At 46.2% G+C, this 17,157-nt stretch overlaps 1 protein-coding gene across 5 annotated transcripts; it reads left to right on the top strand.

Moving 5' to 3' along the window:
- The first annotated feature begins 2,496 nt into the window (after positions 1-2,496).
- Positions 2,497-17,095, top strand: LOC146355548 (E3 ubiquitin-protein ligase TRIM11-like). Of its 5 annotated transcripts, XM_084840972.1 has the most exons (7): positions 2,497-2,998; positions 4,816-4,911; positions 6,616-6,846; positions 9,059-9,081; positions 11,704-11,822; positions 14,427-14,459; positions 15,910-17,095. In XM_084840972.1, exons 1-7 carry the CDS (start codon positions 2,585-2,587, stop codon positions 15,990-15,992), a joined length of 999 nt encoding a protein of 332 aa, XP_084697098.1. In that variant the 5' UTR covers positions 2,497-2,584; the 3' UTR covers positions 15,993-17,095. The 5 variants fall into 5 exon arrangements, with proteins under 5 accessions (XP_084697098.1, XP_084697099.1, XP_084697097.1 ...); XM_084840973.1 differs by lacking the exon at positions 14,427-14,459 and having other exon boundaries at positions 15,910-17,089; XM_084840971.1 differs by lacking the exons at positions 14,427-14,459; positions 15,910-17,095 and having other exon boundaries at positions 11,704-12,044.
- Positions 17,096-17,157: the final 62 nt, after the last annotated feature.

Here is a 17,157-nt window from a genome sequence, read left to right as displayed (position 1 = left end):
AAAAAATCTGCTTTTCAAAAACTTACAAGAAAACAACCACCTCGAAGCAAGTCGTTACATCCGATTAATTTTACGGATATGCAGCGTAACAAGGATTTTTGCATCAGATCTGTAGAGAGTGTGAACTTTCTTATATGCCGTCAATACCTTAAAGGTCTTTCCCGATGTTTGTGAGAGTTGATTAAAAAAAAAAGTCCCCTGCACTTTTTTGACCTACAAACACATCATACCCACCCTCCTACATCGCTATCAGCCATCGCACCCTTCTTTTGCACAAGCCGGGTTGGAGCCTTCCAAAACGAAAGAGGAGGGCCGACGAGAGAAAGGAAAGGAAGGACTCCATTGGACGCACGTGTTACCCATCCCGGCCAATCAGAATGGCCGGATCCACCCCCTTGTGCAGTGCCGGCGACGGGAAGCGGAGTTCTCTTCCCATTGGAGAGCAAAAGACGAGGCGCTTGCAAAAGCAGACTACAATTCCCAGAAGGCTGTTCAGCATGGATGCGAGAGAAGAGGGCGGTAACCCCGCGGGCGTGGCCTTTCGGGAACTGTAGTTCGTTGTCCTTTCAAGGGCGTGGCCAAAGGGCTTTCACTCCCATAAAGGGGGGGGGGCTCTGCGCGTGTAGATTTTGCGGGGCTGTCGATTTTAACTCTCTGGCTGGCCCGGGGTGAGTATATAGCAGCGCTTGGCGCTTCTGCACGGCGCAATCTCTTTTCTAGGGTCCTAGTTTATACTCCCTGGCAATTGCCTGGGTCTCCAGTCTGGGCTTTTTCTGTTTTCGTCTTGCTTTCTTGGTGGGAGGGGGGTGCTGGCGCTTTTGGGGGGGGTATCATGTATTGTTGTTATTGCTGCCGCTACGTATGTGTCCTGCATGTTTTCCTCTTGCAAGGAACCCAAGGTAGCTTACACGGTTATCCTCCCCTCCATTTTATTCTTACAACAACCCTGTGAGGTAGGTTGGGCTGGGAGTCAGTGACGGGCACAAAGTCACTCTGTGAGCTTCCTGGCTGAGTGGGGGGACTCGGCCATGAATCTGGGTCGTCCCAGTCCAGCACTGTGACTGCTACACCACAGCGCCTCTCGTACATCCCGTATACCTAAATCTGCCTTGTTGCTGTTCTCTCAGTTTTCCCTCCCCTCCCCTGGTTGCATTATGCTGCATGTTGAATGTTGAGCGTGTGTAGCCTCCAGCTCTTAGCCCCAGCACAGCACAACCCTGGAAGGTGTTCTGGGCAGGGGGCTCTCTCCTGGCTGTTGCTGTCAACGTAGCGCCGTGTACAATAATGGAGAATGTGCTGGGCATGATGATATCCAGACTTTCTCTCCCAAGCTGGAGGTCTTCACACAGAGCTGGACAGCTATTTGTTGAGATACTCTAGTACTAGAGTCTCTGCAATAAGCTGAGAGTTGGGTTTGTTATGGCTCATAAGGTCCTCTAGGACTCCTAGGGTGCAATCCTATGCAAGTTTAGAAAGGAACAAAAAGCCTACAACTCCCAGCATGCCCTGGCTAGCATAGGTGGCTGGGGCAGGCTGGGAGTTGTAGGCTTTTTTTTCTGTCTAAACTTGCATAGGAGTGCCCCCTTAAGATTCTAAGTGCTTTTCTCAAACCTACAGACCAGTTGCAGTCTGAATCCAAATATTCAGGGCTATGTAAGGAACTCTATGTTGTGCGGGAGCAATGCAAAAGACGCTGACTTCCTTCCGGCCAACCAACTCCCCCATTACCCTTTCAAAGGCCCTCTTCTCTCTTTCACATGTATATTTTACTGCACCCCCTCCCAACAGTGGCTGGTACCCAATACATTTTTGAATGTGTTTCTTGGGACTTGGCTGAGAAAGTTTTCCTCTTTTCAGTGTTGGGGGTCACCCTCAGCGTGTACAGAGTGCCTGTTTCTCACCACTATGTAACCACACTCCTCTGCTTTTTGCAGCAGCTAGTCTGATGAAGACTTCTGGAGAGGTTGAAAGCTTGCACATTTTTGTGGCATTTATTTATTTATTAGTAATACTTATATACCACTCAATACAATAAAATCTCTTAAGCGGTCCACATATCAATATTAAAAATATCAATATTAAGAATATCATTAAATACATTATTAAAAACAATTACAACTGCATTTGGGATTGGGCCTAATAAAAGTTTTGCCCAGCTGCGGCTTTTTGGTCATATTCTGAATGTACCTCTTTAAGATTACAGCTATGGCAAGACTTACCATATAGCTCCAGTGTCTAGAGATGCGGAAGGAGGTTAACACCATCCTTAGGTTCTACCATTGTCTGTTTATGTTGCACCCTTCCCTGAGGACATGACTGGGATATTATTATTATATTTATATCCTGCCTTTCCCCCAATATTGGGACTCAAAGAGGCTTTACAACATTAAAAAACATAACACATTTTGGAGGTTGAGAGTTGGAAGATGGTAACCCCCATCCCTGTTCTCTCTCTTCACCCATGGAGCCCATTCCTTTGCAGTGGTTCCAGAGACAGGAGTTGCTGTGGCTTTTCTCTAGCCGAGACCTGTCTGACTTCTGGTGGAAAAGGAACTTGACATCCACCGCTTCTGTTGTCTGAGCCATGGCTGCCACAAACATCGGGAAGAAACTTCGGCTGGAAGTAACTTGCTTCCTTTGCACGGAGTATTTCACAGATCCTGTAACTCTAGACTGTGGGCACAATTTCTGCCACGCCTGCGTTCTGCAGCACTGGGGGCAGTTTCCCCTAGAGCCTGTTTGCCCTCGGTGCAAAAGGGCAGTTCCTCGGCTGAACTTCAAGCCAAACGGGCAACTGGGCAGCATTGCTGGGTTAATCAAACAGCTGAGCGATCAGGCGTCTGTGCCTGGAAGGGTGGAAGTGTGTAAGGAACACCAAGAGGCGCAGACATTTTTCTGCAAGGATGATCTGTCCCCCTTCTGCTCGGAATGTGACGCATCCGAGGAGCACCGCGCTCACAATGTCGTTCCTGTGGCAGAAGCTGCTGAAGAATACAAGGTGAGAGTTTGCTCTTCCTCAGACTGGAGGGAGGGGATTGGTTTCTGTGACAAACGGAAGTCTGCACCTCGAACTGTGGGAGGTAGGACAGGCTGGTAGATGGCCTTTGTCTGTGTAGGGGCGCTTGCTGCCCTCATCGATAGGATTAATAACTCTTAGCCTGGAGATGTGGCAATCCAGGCTGATGGCTTGTACCTGTGGGGAAGGATGGGTCTTGTTTTCCAGAGCTTCCTTTAATCTCCTTAATACCAGGTGAACATGCATGCAGTGGAGGTTGATGGCTCCGATGTCAGTGGGGTGTTGGATCTGCTCTGGGTTTCAGTTGGCACTCGAAAGGAGCTATCTTGGGAGTGAAGCCACCAGCCTCCGCCGCATGTATGCCAAGAAGTACCACGTGTGAGTGTAGTGCAATCTTAGGCCAGGCAAAAGAAATAAAATCAGCCCCACTTTCCAGATGAATATATATTTGTTCAAGAATGAAGGGGAGAAAAGCTCAGAAATGGCTGGCAGTTTTTCAGATTAAGGCTGCAATCCTATGCATGTTTAGGCAGAAAAACGCCCCACAACTCCCAGTATTCCCCAGCCAACCATGCTTGCAGTAATGTCTGTTCTACAGAATCATAGAATAGTAGGGTTGAAAGGGGCCCACAAGACCATTGAGTCCAACCCCCTGCTCAATGCAGGAATCCAAGTCAGAGCATCCCTGACAGATGGCTGCATGGCTGAAAATCCATGTGGGCAGGTTTCCCTGGGGTTATGGCAGACTAATATGGTCATGTGAAGGCATCCTAAATAGTTTCCTTTAATAATATGTTTGCTTTTTAATTCAAACCAAGTGTGGTGAATCCGTAGGTGGAGTAGGGCCATAGTGCATGGGGAGGAGAGGTTTAACCCTCTTAAAAATGCAATCCTGAAAAAAATGGGGCCCTGTATTGCAAACAGCTATTTTAAGGATTTCATTGGTGATAATGGAAGCTTTCCCCCCTTATATTTGCAGTGCAGGAGGCAGCTTTAAGAGAAGAGTTAAAGCTCTTCTCCCTGTGTGCTGTGGTCCCAACCCAGATTTGGGCAGTGGGGGCTGTGCTTGATTTTTATTTAAAACACAAACACTGATATCACTATCAGCAATGCATTTCACTTTATGTTAACTTTAAGTCCTGGGTACTCTCAAGATGCAGCTAATGTGAACAGAAACTGGGCAGGAAGATGGTGACTTTCCAACTTCCTTACTTTTCCTCCCTTCTTACCTCATATCAGCAGTCACAGGACAGAGACTTTGAGGGATTTTGGTGGATACAGACACGCACATGCACAGAGTGCAATGAGAGGAAGGGATCAAATTTATTCAGCTTCTCCATCTCCCCTGATGATAGTCTCTGTTGTATTGTGCTTGTGGTGAAGCCTCTGACACAGATTACCCTAGTTGGTGTAATATGGAGCATTCATGAACATTCCATATCTTTGGGGAAATAAAACTGCTGGAATGTTTACAGTCCAGTTTCTGTGAAAGAAGGAAAAGTTGTCAGATGGCTGTGATGAAAGCTTCACATAGATTAGCAGTTTTGGGTGGTTGGCTGAGGACTTGAAAGAGGGCCTAGGTAATAGGGAAGATAAGAAGCGTTGAAGTAAGGTGGCCAAAGGAAGTGTACAAAATATGCAGTGCACTGAGATAGGAAGTGGAGGGGAGGTGAAGGAGGTATGAGGAAAAGGTCAGGACTGAGAATTGAGGAAGCTTTACAGATTGTCTTGAACTTACCAGTAAATTCTATGGCCGCAAACTTTGTATAAGAATTTTCTCATTTTATTTTTCCTTTCAGGGTCATTTTTTAAGCCGCATTGAGGTTCTAAGGAAGGAGAAAGAGGAGATTCTTATGCATCAGTCAGATACGCAAAAACAATGCCAAGATCTTCTTGTAGGTGTCGCTATTACTGGGAAGTTACATGCCCATTTTATTACTGATTTTAGGGGGCAAAGTCTTCCCAAGCTATAAAGACATGCTAAAGATGGACCTTTAGAAGCCTCTTGGAAATATTCTCTCTGCTGAACATAAAATGTGTTCTTTGTAAAGAGTTGGAGGTTTAAACTATTATCTGTCTCCAGCCTCTAGAACAGCCTTTGCCAATCTGGTGACTTCCAGATGTGTTGGACTACAACTCCCAGCATGCCCCTTTTTGTATATTCGGTCCCCCACTTAAGCAGCCCTTTCATAACCAACACTTGCTGGGTTGACATGACGCAAGAACCCCCAAGCATGGGCTGGATATGCAAAATGGCGGCTGCACATGCCGCAGCCTCACCGTGGGTTAAATACCCCATAGTGAACCGTTGTGTTGTGCAAGCTGGCCCATGGTTTTTATCTCAACCCTTGGGTTGTTTCCCACCTTCTCCTGCTCCCTCCCTGTATCCTAAATGCCTTTGTGGTGCTGTAGTACTGGCATGTTGAGAGGCTGGTTCTTGTCTTGTTTTTGTTTTTTTACCATTCTTGCTTGCTGCCTCAGTAGCCTGGTGAAACAGTGAATGAACAACCTACAGTTCTGGGTTCAAACAACATGCTAGCCCATGATGGGTGACCAGCCACGGTGGGTGGTTGCTTTTGCAAACAACCCACCCTGTATGGTTAGCACACCCGCCAAATGATTGGGCAAACAACCCACAGTGCACGCCTTGTTTGCCCCTCCTCCCTCCTCCCTCCCCCTCAGTCCTCCACCTGGCATCCCAGGGGATGTAGTGGGAGACCCATCTTGTCTGCTGCCAAGTCCTCCTTCCCAGCTTCGTTTGCGATCTTGATTGTGGTTGTAGCCCTTTTAAATTTTTTTTTCCTGACCCTGGTTTTGCACAAAAATGGGACCTAGAAAATGTTTTCACACTTCCTCAGGCCTGGGAATGTGTGCAAATATTTCATTTTTTAAAAAATTCCTTTGTTTGACCACTGTCCCTTACCCATGATGGATTGGCACATCCAGGTTCGGACGACACACCAACCCATCGTGGCCAAAACAGCCCCTACTGCAGACCATGGGTTATCAGGGACCCTGATAAGAATGGTCCAGATTCGGATGACATGCTAACCAATGATGGTTTGTTCTGGAAAACAAACCATGGTTGGCTGGCATGTTATGTGAACCCAATCAATAAGAACTCATGGTTTAAAAAAAAATGTAGTGTTCACAACCCAAGAACAAACCACGGGTTCTCTTTCTGGGTTGTTTGTGGTCAACAACCTATCATTTGTTACTGTGGCAACAACCCAGAATTAAATCATGGGTTAAATAAACCATGGTTTAGCATTATGGCCAACCTTTCTTTGAATAACCTAATTTGCTTTGGAAAATTTTCCAGAAAATTTTCCAATTCAAAGATTTCCAGAAAACTCACATCACTGTCTCCAACTTGGTTTTCTGTTCTCTCCCCCACCCCTATGGTCAGTGGGTGTTCCATGCCCATGGAGCACACTTGGTCCTCATTGGGCTGTTTTGGGTTTTCCCCTTATCCTTTAGGGTTTTTCTAAAGGTATTATGTACTGATGCAAACCTTGGGGTGTCTGTGGACCTCTGTCTCCTCCCTCATGTGTGTGGAAGGTGCTATTTTTCTTTCTTGTCTCATCTGCGTACTGCAGCTACTCACAGGAGCAGAGAAGGACCAAATGTTGGCTGAATTCAAAGAACTGCAGGAGCTTGCAGGAGAACAAAGCAACTCTTGGCTCGATAAGATAGAAGAGGTGGAGGAAGAGATCATGGCAAAGAGGGATGCTCATATGGCCATACTCACCAGGGAACTCTCCACTATAGAGAAAATCACCCAGGAGTTGGAAGAGAAGTGTCAGCAGCCGGTGCCTGAATTCCTGCAGGTGAGAAGCTTGGGGACAGAAATGGCCCAGGGGTGTTCTCCAGGGGAAAAAAGGCCAGTACCAAAGCTTTCTGAACATACTTGGCTTGCTACCTCTACCTAAAGTGAAAGGGGCACATTGTAAATGCATCTGTTGCTATGCCACAAAGGAGAGAATCGATGTATGAATATGTGTATGCACACCCCAACTGCGCATCAAGGTTTTGTTTGCTAAATACTGAGGAAGCACCATACAAAATGCAGTGCTGTAACCGTTTCCATACCTGGGAAACCCGGTGCTGGCTCCAGGTTTCTGAGGGCCCTTGGGCAAGTCCCTCTGAATGCCTCCCTCCCTCAGTGAGTCTACCTTCTCATTGCTATTGTCACTAGCTGCCATGACTCCTCCTCCTCTCCACTGCAACCACTTGCTTGCTCGACAGGCAGAGAGCCAGTGAGCAAGGAGGCCCTGGCATCTACTGCTCCGTCTTCTCACCACCACAGTTGTCTGGGCCAGAGCGAGAGGCAGGTGAGCAAGCAGGTTGCAATGGCAAAGAGGAGGAGCAACTCCAGAGGGCACTGTGGGGGGTGTGGGCCCTTGGCAGGTGCCCAACCATGCCTGGATGCCAGGCCTGCTTCTCTCAGTTCTACGCCTCTGCCCCCATAAGGGTCAACAGGACAAGTTAAGAATGGTTGTCCAACTGCAAGCTTTAAAAGCACAATCAAAACACAACTTCTTAGCTGCTGCTGTTCGACATGGCATGTCTTTGACTTTTTCCATCATCTTGCCCCAGCCATTCAGCCATCAGTGGCTGAATGTGCTTTACTGTGTTAGGCTGCAGGCAGAGGAGCAATGAGTAGCAGCATTGGGCCATGGCCTGCTCGTCTCATGAAGCCCTTGTACTAAAAGTACTCTAAAGCAACTAGTTATTGCTTCTGTACAGCTTTTCTGTACAGTTTTACTTGCTTACCTGCAAGCCGAGTGGGTAGCATGTAGTGGTTGGGAATGTGATACAGACAAGGCAGGATGCATTCCATCACAGGGCAGAACAGTAGGCTTGAACCTACTATCTGTGTAGGGAGGGATCAGATTGGGATGACTTGTATAGCAAGAAGAGGCCCATGCGCCGTGTAGAAATCGGGGTGAAATACAAAACTTGCACTAGGCAATTGAGAGGCAGTGTGGTGAAGTGCGTATGAGTGTTGAAATCTGACCACAGATACCTTGGTAGAGATCTCTGCTTGGCTGTGGCACTTACTGACTGGGTTTGCACGATCACAGAGGGGGGGAAATTAGCCACAGTGGCTTATTTTCCCCCCTCCGTGTGTCCTGGTCACATGCTGGGGGGATTAGCATAATTACTCACAGCAGCGTGGCTTGTCATGTTGTATGAACTTGGCCAGGGTGGCTTGTTGTCATGAGTAACAAGCCACCCAGAACCCATGGACTATTGTAGGGTTTTGGGTGGCTTGTTACCCATGGCAAGAAGCCACCTTGGCTGGGTTTGTGTGATGAGCCACACTGCTGAGACCCAGTGTGGTGCAGTGGTTAGAGTGTTGGGCTGGGACTCGGGAGATCCGGGTTCAAGTCCCCACTCGGCCATGAAGCACACTGGGTGACTTTGGGCCACTTGTTGACTCTCAGCCTAACCCATCTCACAGGGTTGTTGTGAGGATAAAAGGGAGAGCAGGATGATTATGTCAGCTACCTTGAACTCCTTGCAAAAGGAAAGAAGGTGGGATATCAGTATAATAATGAAATTATGCTGATTCTGCCCCCCCCCCCCCCAAGCACGTGACCAGCACGCATTGAGGGGGAAGTATACCATGGTGGCTTATTTCTCCCTCCATGATTGTGTGAACCAGCCCACTGTCAGTTGAATCTCAGGGTTGTTGTGAGGTTGTTGTATGAAAAATTGTGAGGGGTGTGTATGCGCACATGTTTGGGAGGATTCAATTTCAAAGGCTTGGGGAGACAGGAGGGGTTTTTTTGGTGGTGGTTTGGTTCCGTGTATTCAATTCACAGAATACTCTGAGCCCATTTTATAAGGACATTATCCCCTCCCAGTCTATAAGTAATGCATGCTAAGTAGACTGTGATGAGCTGGACCCAAGGGGTGTGTGTGTGTGTGTGTGTGTGTGTGTGTGTGACAATGCATTCGTATCAGGTAATTTGGGGACTGTCTTTAGAATGGCCCTGTAGTGGCACTGAGTTTCTCCTCCTTTCTCTCTTCTAGGATGTTGGAAGCAGCTTGGAGAAGTAAGTGAACCACAATTAAAAAATGGAACCTAGGAGAGCAAAGATTGGCCCTTGTCTGAAAGCCAGTGCGTAAAAGGAATCCAAAAGCGACAGGAGTTCGCTTTATTTTGACAAACCAAAAACAAATGAAAAGATTGAAAAGACAGAATGTGCAGTTACAACTAGGGCATGTGTTGGAAGCTGCCACTGGATTTGCATGGAGTTTAACCTTCTGGGTGAAAAGGCTTATTGGATTACTTTTCTTTAAAAAAAAAAAGTATGAATGAGAATTTGGTAGGCGATCCAGTACAGATTATTTTGAGGAATACTAAGGACACCATTAAATCTGCTGATCCTAAACTAGTGCATTAGTTATTAACAGCGATATGGATAATGTCTGCATTTCTGTGGCTGGGGTGAAGGGTGGGGGGCATCTCCCAGTCTCTAACTTTTCCTAGTGTCCCCTCCTCAAGAGAAGGTGCCACCAGTAGTGATTTATAGTTAAGGGTTTGTAGGAGATATGAATTTGGTGAGTAGGTTGCATGGCTAATCTACCCAATTGGGTCCATTTTTGCATGCAGTTCTACAAGGAGCTTCGAGGGCCTTAAGTGTCTTAGGAGCTGTAGTCCCTGCCCTAAGGGCACCTCCACCCCTTTCTACTGTTCTGTTCTTGCCTGTGACTTGAGGCTTTCTGCTGGTCTCAGTCATCCTCATCATGGGCAATCTAACCCAATATGAGTAGGTAATACACTTACTTTTCCTGGGGAATTGGAATTCAAGAGATACCAGGCTACTAGGAGAAACAGTTTTCCTCTGCCCCGGACATGGGACAACAGAGTCCAGGTTTGGGCAAAGGTGTGCCTTATTGGAGCATCTCCCCTATGACAGAAGGTTACAACAGCTGGAATTGTTTAGCTTAGAAAAAAGGAGGGTAAGGGGAGACATGACAGAGGTTTACAAAAAGATGCATGGCGTGTAGAATGTGGATGGGGAGACATTTTTCTCCATCTCTCAAAATACTAGAACCCGGGGTCATCCCATGAAGCTGATTGGTGGGAGATCCAGGACAGATAAAAGGAAGGACTTCTTCACATTGTGCATACTTAAATTATGGAATTCACTACCACAGGATGTAGTGATGGCCGCCAATTTGGATGGCTTTAAAAGCGGTTTGGACAAATTCCTGGAGGAGAAGGCTGTTGATGGCTACTAGTCTTGATGGCTTTGTGCTACCTCCAGTATCAGAGACAGTGAGCCTGTGTGCACCAGTTGCTGGGGAACATGGGTGGGAGGCTGCTGTTGTGCTCATGCCCTGCTTGTGGGTTCCTGGTCGACAGCTGGTTGGCCACTGCGTGAATAGAATGTTGCACTAGATGGACCCTTGGCCTGATCCAGCAGGGCTTTTCTTATGTTCTTATGGTTTTCAGGATTGCAGCCTCTTCCCCTCTTTCGTTGTACCTATGAAGCAGAGGGAAGGGGATGTAGCGTGCTGTGAGAAGTGGAACCCCCATCTGCATAAAATGGGGCTATTGAACATCTTTCAGCCCAAGGTCCGAATTCTGTTTTGGAGAAGCTCCTGGCAAATGCATTCCAGTGGTGCATGGGGCTGAAGGCAGAAGGGGCGGAGCCAAAATACAAAAATTGCAAGTGACCAAGCACTGCGAGAGGCATTTCAGCTTTTGACAATGGGGGGTAAAACTGCACAAAAGCTGGAGAATCACGTAACGATTGATGGTTGGGGGAAAGGGGGCATGGCCATCTGGAGAACTCCAGAAAGTAGAGCTGTGCACAAAGGGCCTCTCAAAATTCTCCAGCCTATTTGTGGGCAGAGAAATGGGGGTGGGGGACGGACGGACACAGACACACACAATTCACCGAATTTCTCCGAGGGGAGGAGAAATTCTCCAACAATTTCTCACAGATGGGGCTCACTATTGGCAAGGGCTGTAGCACAGGTTCTTCCTTTTTTTCTGAAGGGTTTTTGGTTTATTTCACTGCTCCTGTAAGTGACAGCAGCATCAATTGTGTTGAGGCTTCCGCTCTTTTGAGTCAAAATTTTGAATTTATTTTGGTGGTATTTTTGAGCTTACCTAAGGGTGCTGTGCATGTTTTCTCTCTCTAGTGTACATCTTTCCATTGCTCTGCAGCCTCCCAGGCCACCTGCACTTTCTGAACTGAAAAAGGCCCAAGGGAGGAATTTCCTCATGATGCCTTTAACTGAAGTGTGGGAAGCTGAGGAGGCTGCAGGCTCTCACAGAGATTCTTGTACAATGACAGACAGGACACTCATGCACACTCCTCACCTCATAAGTAAGGGAAGAACAAGAACCACAACCCATGAGAATATCTCTGAAATTTCTCCTCCTTTGAATTTCTTTTCGAAAGCAATTTCTTTTGTATTGAATTGAATGAGAACGGTCAAATATGTGGGAGAAATTTTTGGCACAGCACTACAAGGAAGCCAGCTTTCCCCGCCTGGCCTGTGGTTCTACCCCCCCGGCATACAACTATCTGTAGGTCAAGTGTATCAGAATGATTGTTTTCCCCTCTGGCTGCTATCTTGTTGAATTGGTTTTGCTCTGTTTCTTTTGTTGAATGGTTTTGGACTGCAAAGATGGTTGATAAATGTCTGTTCCTCTGCAGCTGCAGGAAGAAGATGACGTTTGTGAACCCAGTGGCTTTTCCACCAGGGATCAAAGGGGAAATTTGGGGATTGCGCGATTTTAATGCCTTTTTGCAGAATGCCATGGAACGATTTGAAGGTAATAGAAAGACTGCTGTAAAAGCCTTATTCCTGGCTGTCACAATACTCCGAAAGTGGGAGTGGCAGCTTCTCAATCCCTTGAAATGCTTGCAGGGCTGGATGAATGCTAGTCTGAGTGCTACTTGAAAAGGCTGTTCTAGTTCACTGTGGAAAGTGCTCTGCTTCAGTCAAAACTGCTCGTGCAGCTTTTATTTTGGAAGCGCACTTCCTAAATCTTTCCCTCACCTCTGACCTTGCATAATTAAGAAGTGGCAAGAATGGCTATACCAGTATTCCTCCTCCAATGCCCTTGTGAAACTTGCCTCGTGGCCTTGCAATGGGCTGCGTTGTTTAATGCAGCGGTGTGGAACCTCTGGCCCTCAGGTTGAACGCAGACCTCCAGGCCTTGCCGTCTGGACCCTAGGCCATGCCCACTCACTGTTCTGCTCTGAGTTACTGATTTTTACTCTGTCCCCCAGCTACAAAGCTGATGGAGGGAACTTTGCAAAAGCTGGGGAAGCAGAATGCTTAGATGCAGATGTCTTTTTTTTGTAAGGGTCACATCTTTAACTCTGCCTACATTTAGCTCTTCCCCCCCCCCCCGATGAAATGCGAGGGAAAAATCCCTCCCAACAGGTTTTGACTGAGGTAATGAGGGCTTTGATAGGAAAAAGGCTCCTCCCGCCTGGTTTAATATCATGAGGTAGCTTAGCCAATGTGTCCAGAATCATGAGAGAGGGAAAACTTATCCCTTCGGAGCACTTTTTTTGTGCATAGGTCTAGGTCTTTCAAAGAGGAAGTCTGGACTGTACCACTTCAGACTGCTGGTGCGGGCTCATATAGCTGAACGCACCTCTAAAAAACAAGAACCTCCCCTCGCTGAGAAAACAAGCATGTTGGCAAGAAAGATTCTGGTCTAGCTCTTTCCCCTGACATGCTGGTTTTCTACATGTAGGTGTTTTTGTATGCCAAAGCATTAAATCGTGTGACTCCCCTGCTGTGGCAGTCTGAAGGGGTGGAGCCTGGAAGCAGGCTGACCTGCTTCATTGGAAAGGACCTGACCAACCTTTGCCCATGTTTAAGGTTTGCTCCACTTAACTGGAATGCTGCCATGCTTTCTAATGTCAAAAAACACTAGAAATGAGAGAGAGAGAGAGAGAGAGAGAGAGCGCGCGCACGAGAGCACGAGCGAGCGCGAGAGCACGAGCGAGCGCTTGTTTATTTCCCTGTGTAGAAAGCCCATCTCACAGGAGGGGGGTGGGCAGGCTTGAATGTGGTCTTTGTGTTATGTAGATAGGATGAAGTCGCCTTCTGTTTCCATATTTGCCTAATCTTTCTATGATGGAGGAGTTGTCAGTTCTTTCCCTCATTTTCCTAAAAATCCCTTTCTACAAACCAGAGTGGATAAGCTTTCAAAACGAGGAAAAGATCCTGCTGGATTCCAGTAGGACTCTTGAAGAATCCTGGGGGTCATTTTGATGGTGGTTTGTCTTCTCAAAGGGCACTTGGTTCTGAATGTAGCTCAGGGTCATCTCAAGCTGCCCAGAAGTCCAGGTAAAATATTGGATTCCATCACTGGAGGCCGGTGGCTCTGTTGTCAGTGCGGGGGGTAATCCCTCTGGGTTTCAGTCAGAACTCTGGAGGAGCTATCCAAGGTGCTGATAGTTCTTTTAGAGTTCCAAATGGTTCTGACTGAAATCTGGAGTTGATTCACTGCCCCACTGACATCGGAGTCACCAGCCTCCACTGGATTCCATGGCCAGAAACAACCTTAGTTTTGGGCCACAACACCTTAGGGTCCTTGCAGAGTGAGAGACTTGTAGCAACTATTCTTGTTATGCACTTTACCATTTTAGATGTTTCTTTCCTTTTCTCATTTTTCATTTCCTGTATTATTCAATTATAACCTTTAATTTCAATTTTATTTTGTAATTAATTTTTTCACCCTGCTTTTCAGGCAAAATAGCTCCCAGAGTAGCTTACAGATTAATTAAAAAAAAACCATAAGACAGTCCTTGACTTCAGGCTTTTATAATCTCAAAGACATGACAGTAAAGGGAAAAGGTGGGGAAGGAAGAGGTAACTAAGAACCGGTTCCTACGTTTTCTTGTTTTCAGTGTTCTTAAAATGACCAGCTGGGGTGGAAATAGTTCAGGGAGGGGAGGAACAAAATATATATGGGGCAATTCCTATATGGCTTAGCAGTGGCATATCTCTCTCCCAGTGCAACTGGAGTATAGAATTGGTTTGCAGGACTGTATTCTATTTTAAATAATAGTATTCGTAAATTGTGGTAGAGGGCCACCTTGGTTGTCCTGATGACAAGATGAAGATGTGGCATATCAATATTTTAATTAAATACCTCCATTTCTGAAGCTGGGTTTAGCCAGAACCTGGGTATTTTTTTTAAATCCAAGAGGATCTGTAATTGGGACTGTTGGATAAACTTTACATTTGGAGGGAAGAACAGTGAATATATGCAAAACAAATTGCAGTTTGTTTGAGAATTCTCCCACACAAATCTGCTTAGCTTCTGCTTAATCCACTTCAATATATGGAAACGCTATTTACTTATAAACATGATGGCTATGGTATTTGATTGTTTTTCTTGCTCCTTCCCCAGAAACTCTGTTATCAGGATTTCAACTGAAGAAAGGTAAATTTATGAGACCAGAGGCAGATCAGATTGGGAGGACTGGGGCATGTTACATACAGTGGTGTAGTGGTAAATTTTGATGTATAGGCACTCACCGTGACAGTCCCCATGGCCATGCCCCCATGGCCATGCCCCCCCAGGAGAGTCCCAAAATTCAGGCAGTTGTGTTTATCCAAATCAAATAACCCACTTCTAGCAGGTGTCATCACTGGGAGCAGGTCCTTTGTAAATCTAATGGGTCTTAATTCTCCATTCAAGACCAGGCTGCCCCAAAATATTTGGCATTACAACATGGAACGATATATTGTTGCTGGGAAAACTCATTCACCCACAGCTACTGTGAGGACTGCAGCTAAGCTCTGAGGGAGCTGGAAAGTCTGAGTGAGTGTGGGTGTGTGTAGGGGCCAGATGTCGGTCCACGTACCTGCTAATGAAAAGGGCCTGGTGCTGCATCCCTGCGAGTCCTGGCTCCACTACACTGGTCATGTATAAATACTTTTAATTAAATAAATGTCCAGAAGTTGTCTTCTGGTATCGTATTGGAGCTCAACAGTTCTGTTTTGGGATTAGCTAATCCCAGTTGGGTTCCTCATGAGAAGCAGGAAAAGGCAATGAGGGAGAAGGTCTGCGTCCGTTCGTGCCTGCTTTCTGTGGATTTAAAAATGGCCCTCTAAAGCAGGGCAGGCCACTTGGTGTCCTCCAGAAGTTTTGGAGCACAACTCACATTATCCCAGGCCACCATAGCTAATGGTTAGGGATTATGGGAGTTGTAATCCAAAACATCTGGAGGGCATCAGGCAGCCTACCCCTGCTGTAAGGCAGTCCCACACCTGTTGTAACTTGTGTTCCTTGTCAAAATGGAAGGGTATTCGGAATAGGGTTAACCAGCTGTCAGAAATTTCCTGTCCTGTTTTGAGGAAAGAAAGCCTTTACTTTAAGGACCCTCAGGCCTGAATTGCAGAGTTGTGGCTGATAAGAGGGCACTTCTGAAAGCAAAAGCCAAATCTCCCCTCCTCCTCCTCTACTCCCCACACAGTGACATTGTGAGTTCTTCCTGCCACATCTTTTCCCATGTTTTAGCTGCTTTGATCTCTCTCTTTTTAAAACTATTGTTGCTGCTTCTAATTTCTTTTAAATTCCTTTAATGTGTTCTGCCATTGGTTTTATTGTATTTGTTTTTATTGTGTTGTCCTGAGAGCTCTGGCTATAGGGTGACTCAGAAATTGAATGAATTTATTATTTATGTGTCTGGGCTCATGATATAAGTTGTAATCCTAGGCTGCTGCTTTAAAGTTAAGTGCTTTTAAATGTTGAATCCTATTAATTGTAACCTGACTTGAGAGAACTTTTGTTCTCTCAAGTGGCATATAAATTCCAAAATTACATATTTCTCACCCCAGCTGGGGTCCTTACCATTACTTCTTCTCTCTCTTCTCCCGCCTCCTCATAGAAAATGTGACTTTTGATCCAGACATGGCTCATCCCAAACGTATGAGACTATCAGATGAACCTCAAGACCAGCAAGACATTTGACCAAGTTACCTTTTGTGCTGGGATGTGAGGAGTTCACAGCAGGCAAACGTTACTGGGAATTCATGATAGGAAATTGGATGGCTGGGCTGTGGGGGTTGCCAAAAACTTTGTGAGGAGAAAGTGAGTGGCTGTCCCAGAAAAGGGACCTGGACTGTGGGGGAGTGGAAAGGCTGATGCACAGCTTTCAAATCCCACCCCCAATATTCAATCCTATGTTCCTGACAGGGGAGACTCAAGAAAATCCTATTGTTTTTGGACTATGTGTGGTGGGTGGGGAGGTATCCTTTTTGAAGCTGATGGAGCAAGGGTGGGAATGAGATGATGTGATGCCCCAGAGAGAGCTTTTGTTTTGTCTTTGGTCCTCTCAAGCACACTTTTCCCATGCTGCACATCAAGTGTAGAAAAGTGAAATCAGATGAAGGGCATAAATGTGCCAACTACCATACAAGAGAATCAAACAACTTATAGCCCTCCAGATGATTTGGCTTACTGCTCCCATCAGTCCTAGCTCCTAATGGTGAGGCGTCATGGGAACTGTAGGCCAAAAACAATCTGGAAGGCCACGTGTTGCCTACCTCTGATAGAGCAAACCTCATATTCACATTCTCTGGAGAGCCCCTTTGCCCCTTTTGGGTTCAAGGAAAGAGGCCCAACTCACACTCTAACCCAAAGGAAGTCAGATCTACTTCATAGGCCCTGATAGCCATGCATTTTTAGCCTCTGTAACCCTCATTCCTGATCTTAAGTTACCTTTCTCCTCCCCCTGTAAACTCTCAGTAGCCGTGGTGTTGTTGCTACTCGATGAGGCTTGCTGTGATATCGTGGGGTGAATCTCTATATTCACAGTAGCCATCAGCTGTGAGTGATGAGTCCCTCACCAATAAAGGGACAAGCCTCCTATAAGATTTCCAGTCAGAGAAGCAGATCCTGATATTGTTCCAGTGGATGCTCCCAACGTTAACATGATTTGTAGTTGGGAGTGAAGTAGATCTGAATGTTCATTTTTAAAGAGCACCTTTGTTCACGCTGTTGTGCAATGTTTATGAAAATTGTTTTTGGTATGGCTTTTAATGTATTTATTAAAGGATTCCTTTTCCTCCTGCTTTTTGTATTTCTCTGTGCTCAAGTATGTGCTCGTTACATGTATTCCCGTAACCTTCTCCCT

The sequence above is a fragment of the Heloderma suspectum genome, chromosome 2 (genome assembly GCF_057233095.1).
Source record: "Heloderma suspectum isolate Gila_16-S chromosome 2, 16-S_ref, whole genome shotgun sequence".
Classification (NCBI taxonomy): Eukaryota; Metazoa; Chordata; class Lepidosauria; order Squamata; family Helodermatidae; genus Heloderma; species Heloderma suspectum.
This window is presented reverse-complemented; position numbering and strand designations above follow the sequence as displayed.

Excerpts from the sequence above, each read along its gene's own strand:
- LOC146355548 (XM_084840971.1), top strand. The coding sequence starts at position 2,585 with ATGGCTGCCACAAACATCGGGAAGAAACTTCGGCTGGAAGTAACTTGC. Across the intron at positions 4,912-6,615 it reads AACAATGCCAAGATCTTCTT|CTACTCACAGGAGCAGAGAA; the intron begins GTAGGTGTCGCT and ends TGCGTACTGCAG. Across the intron at positions 6,847-9,058 it reads CGGTGCCTGAATTCCTGCAG|GATGTTGGAAGCAGCTTGGA; the intron begins GTGAGAAGCTTG and ends TCTCTCTTCTAG.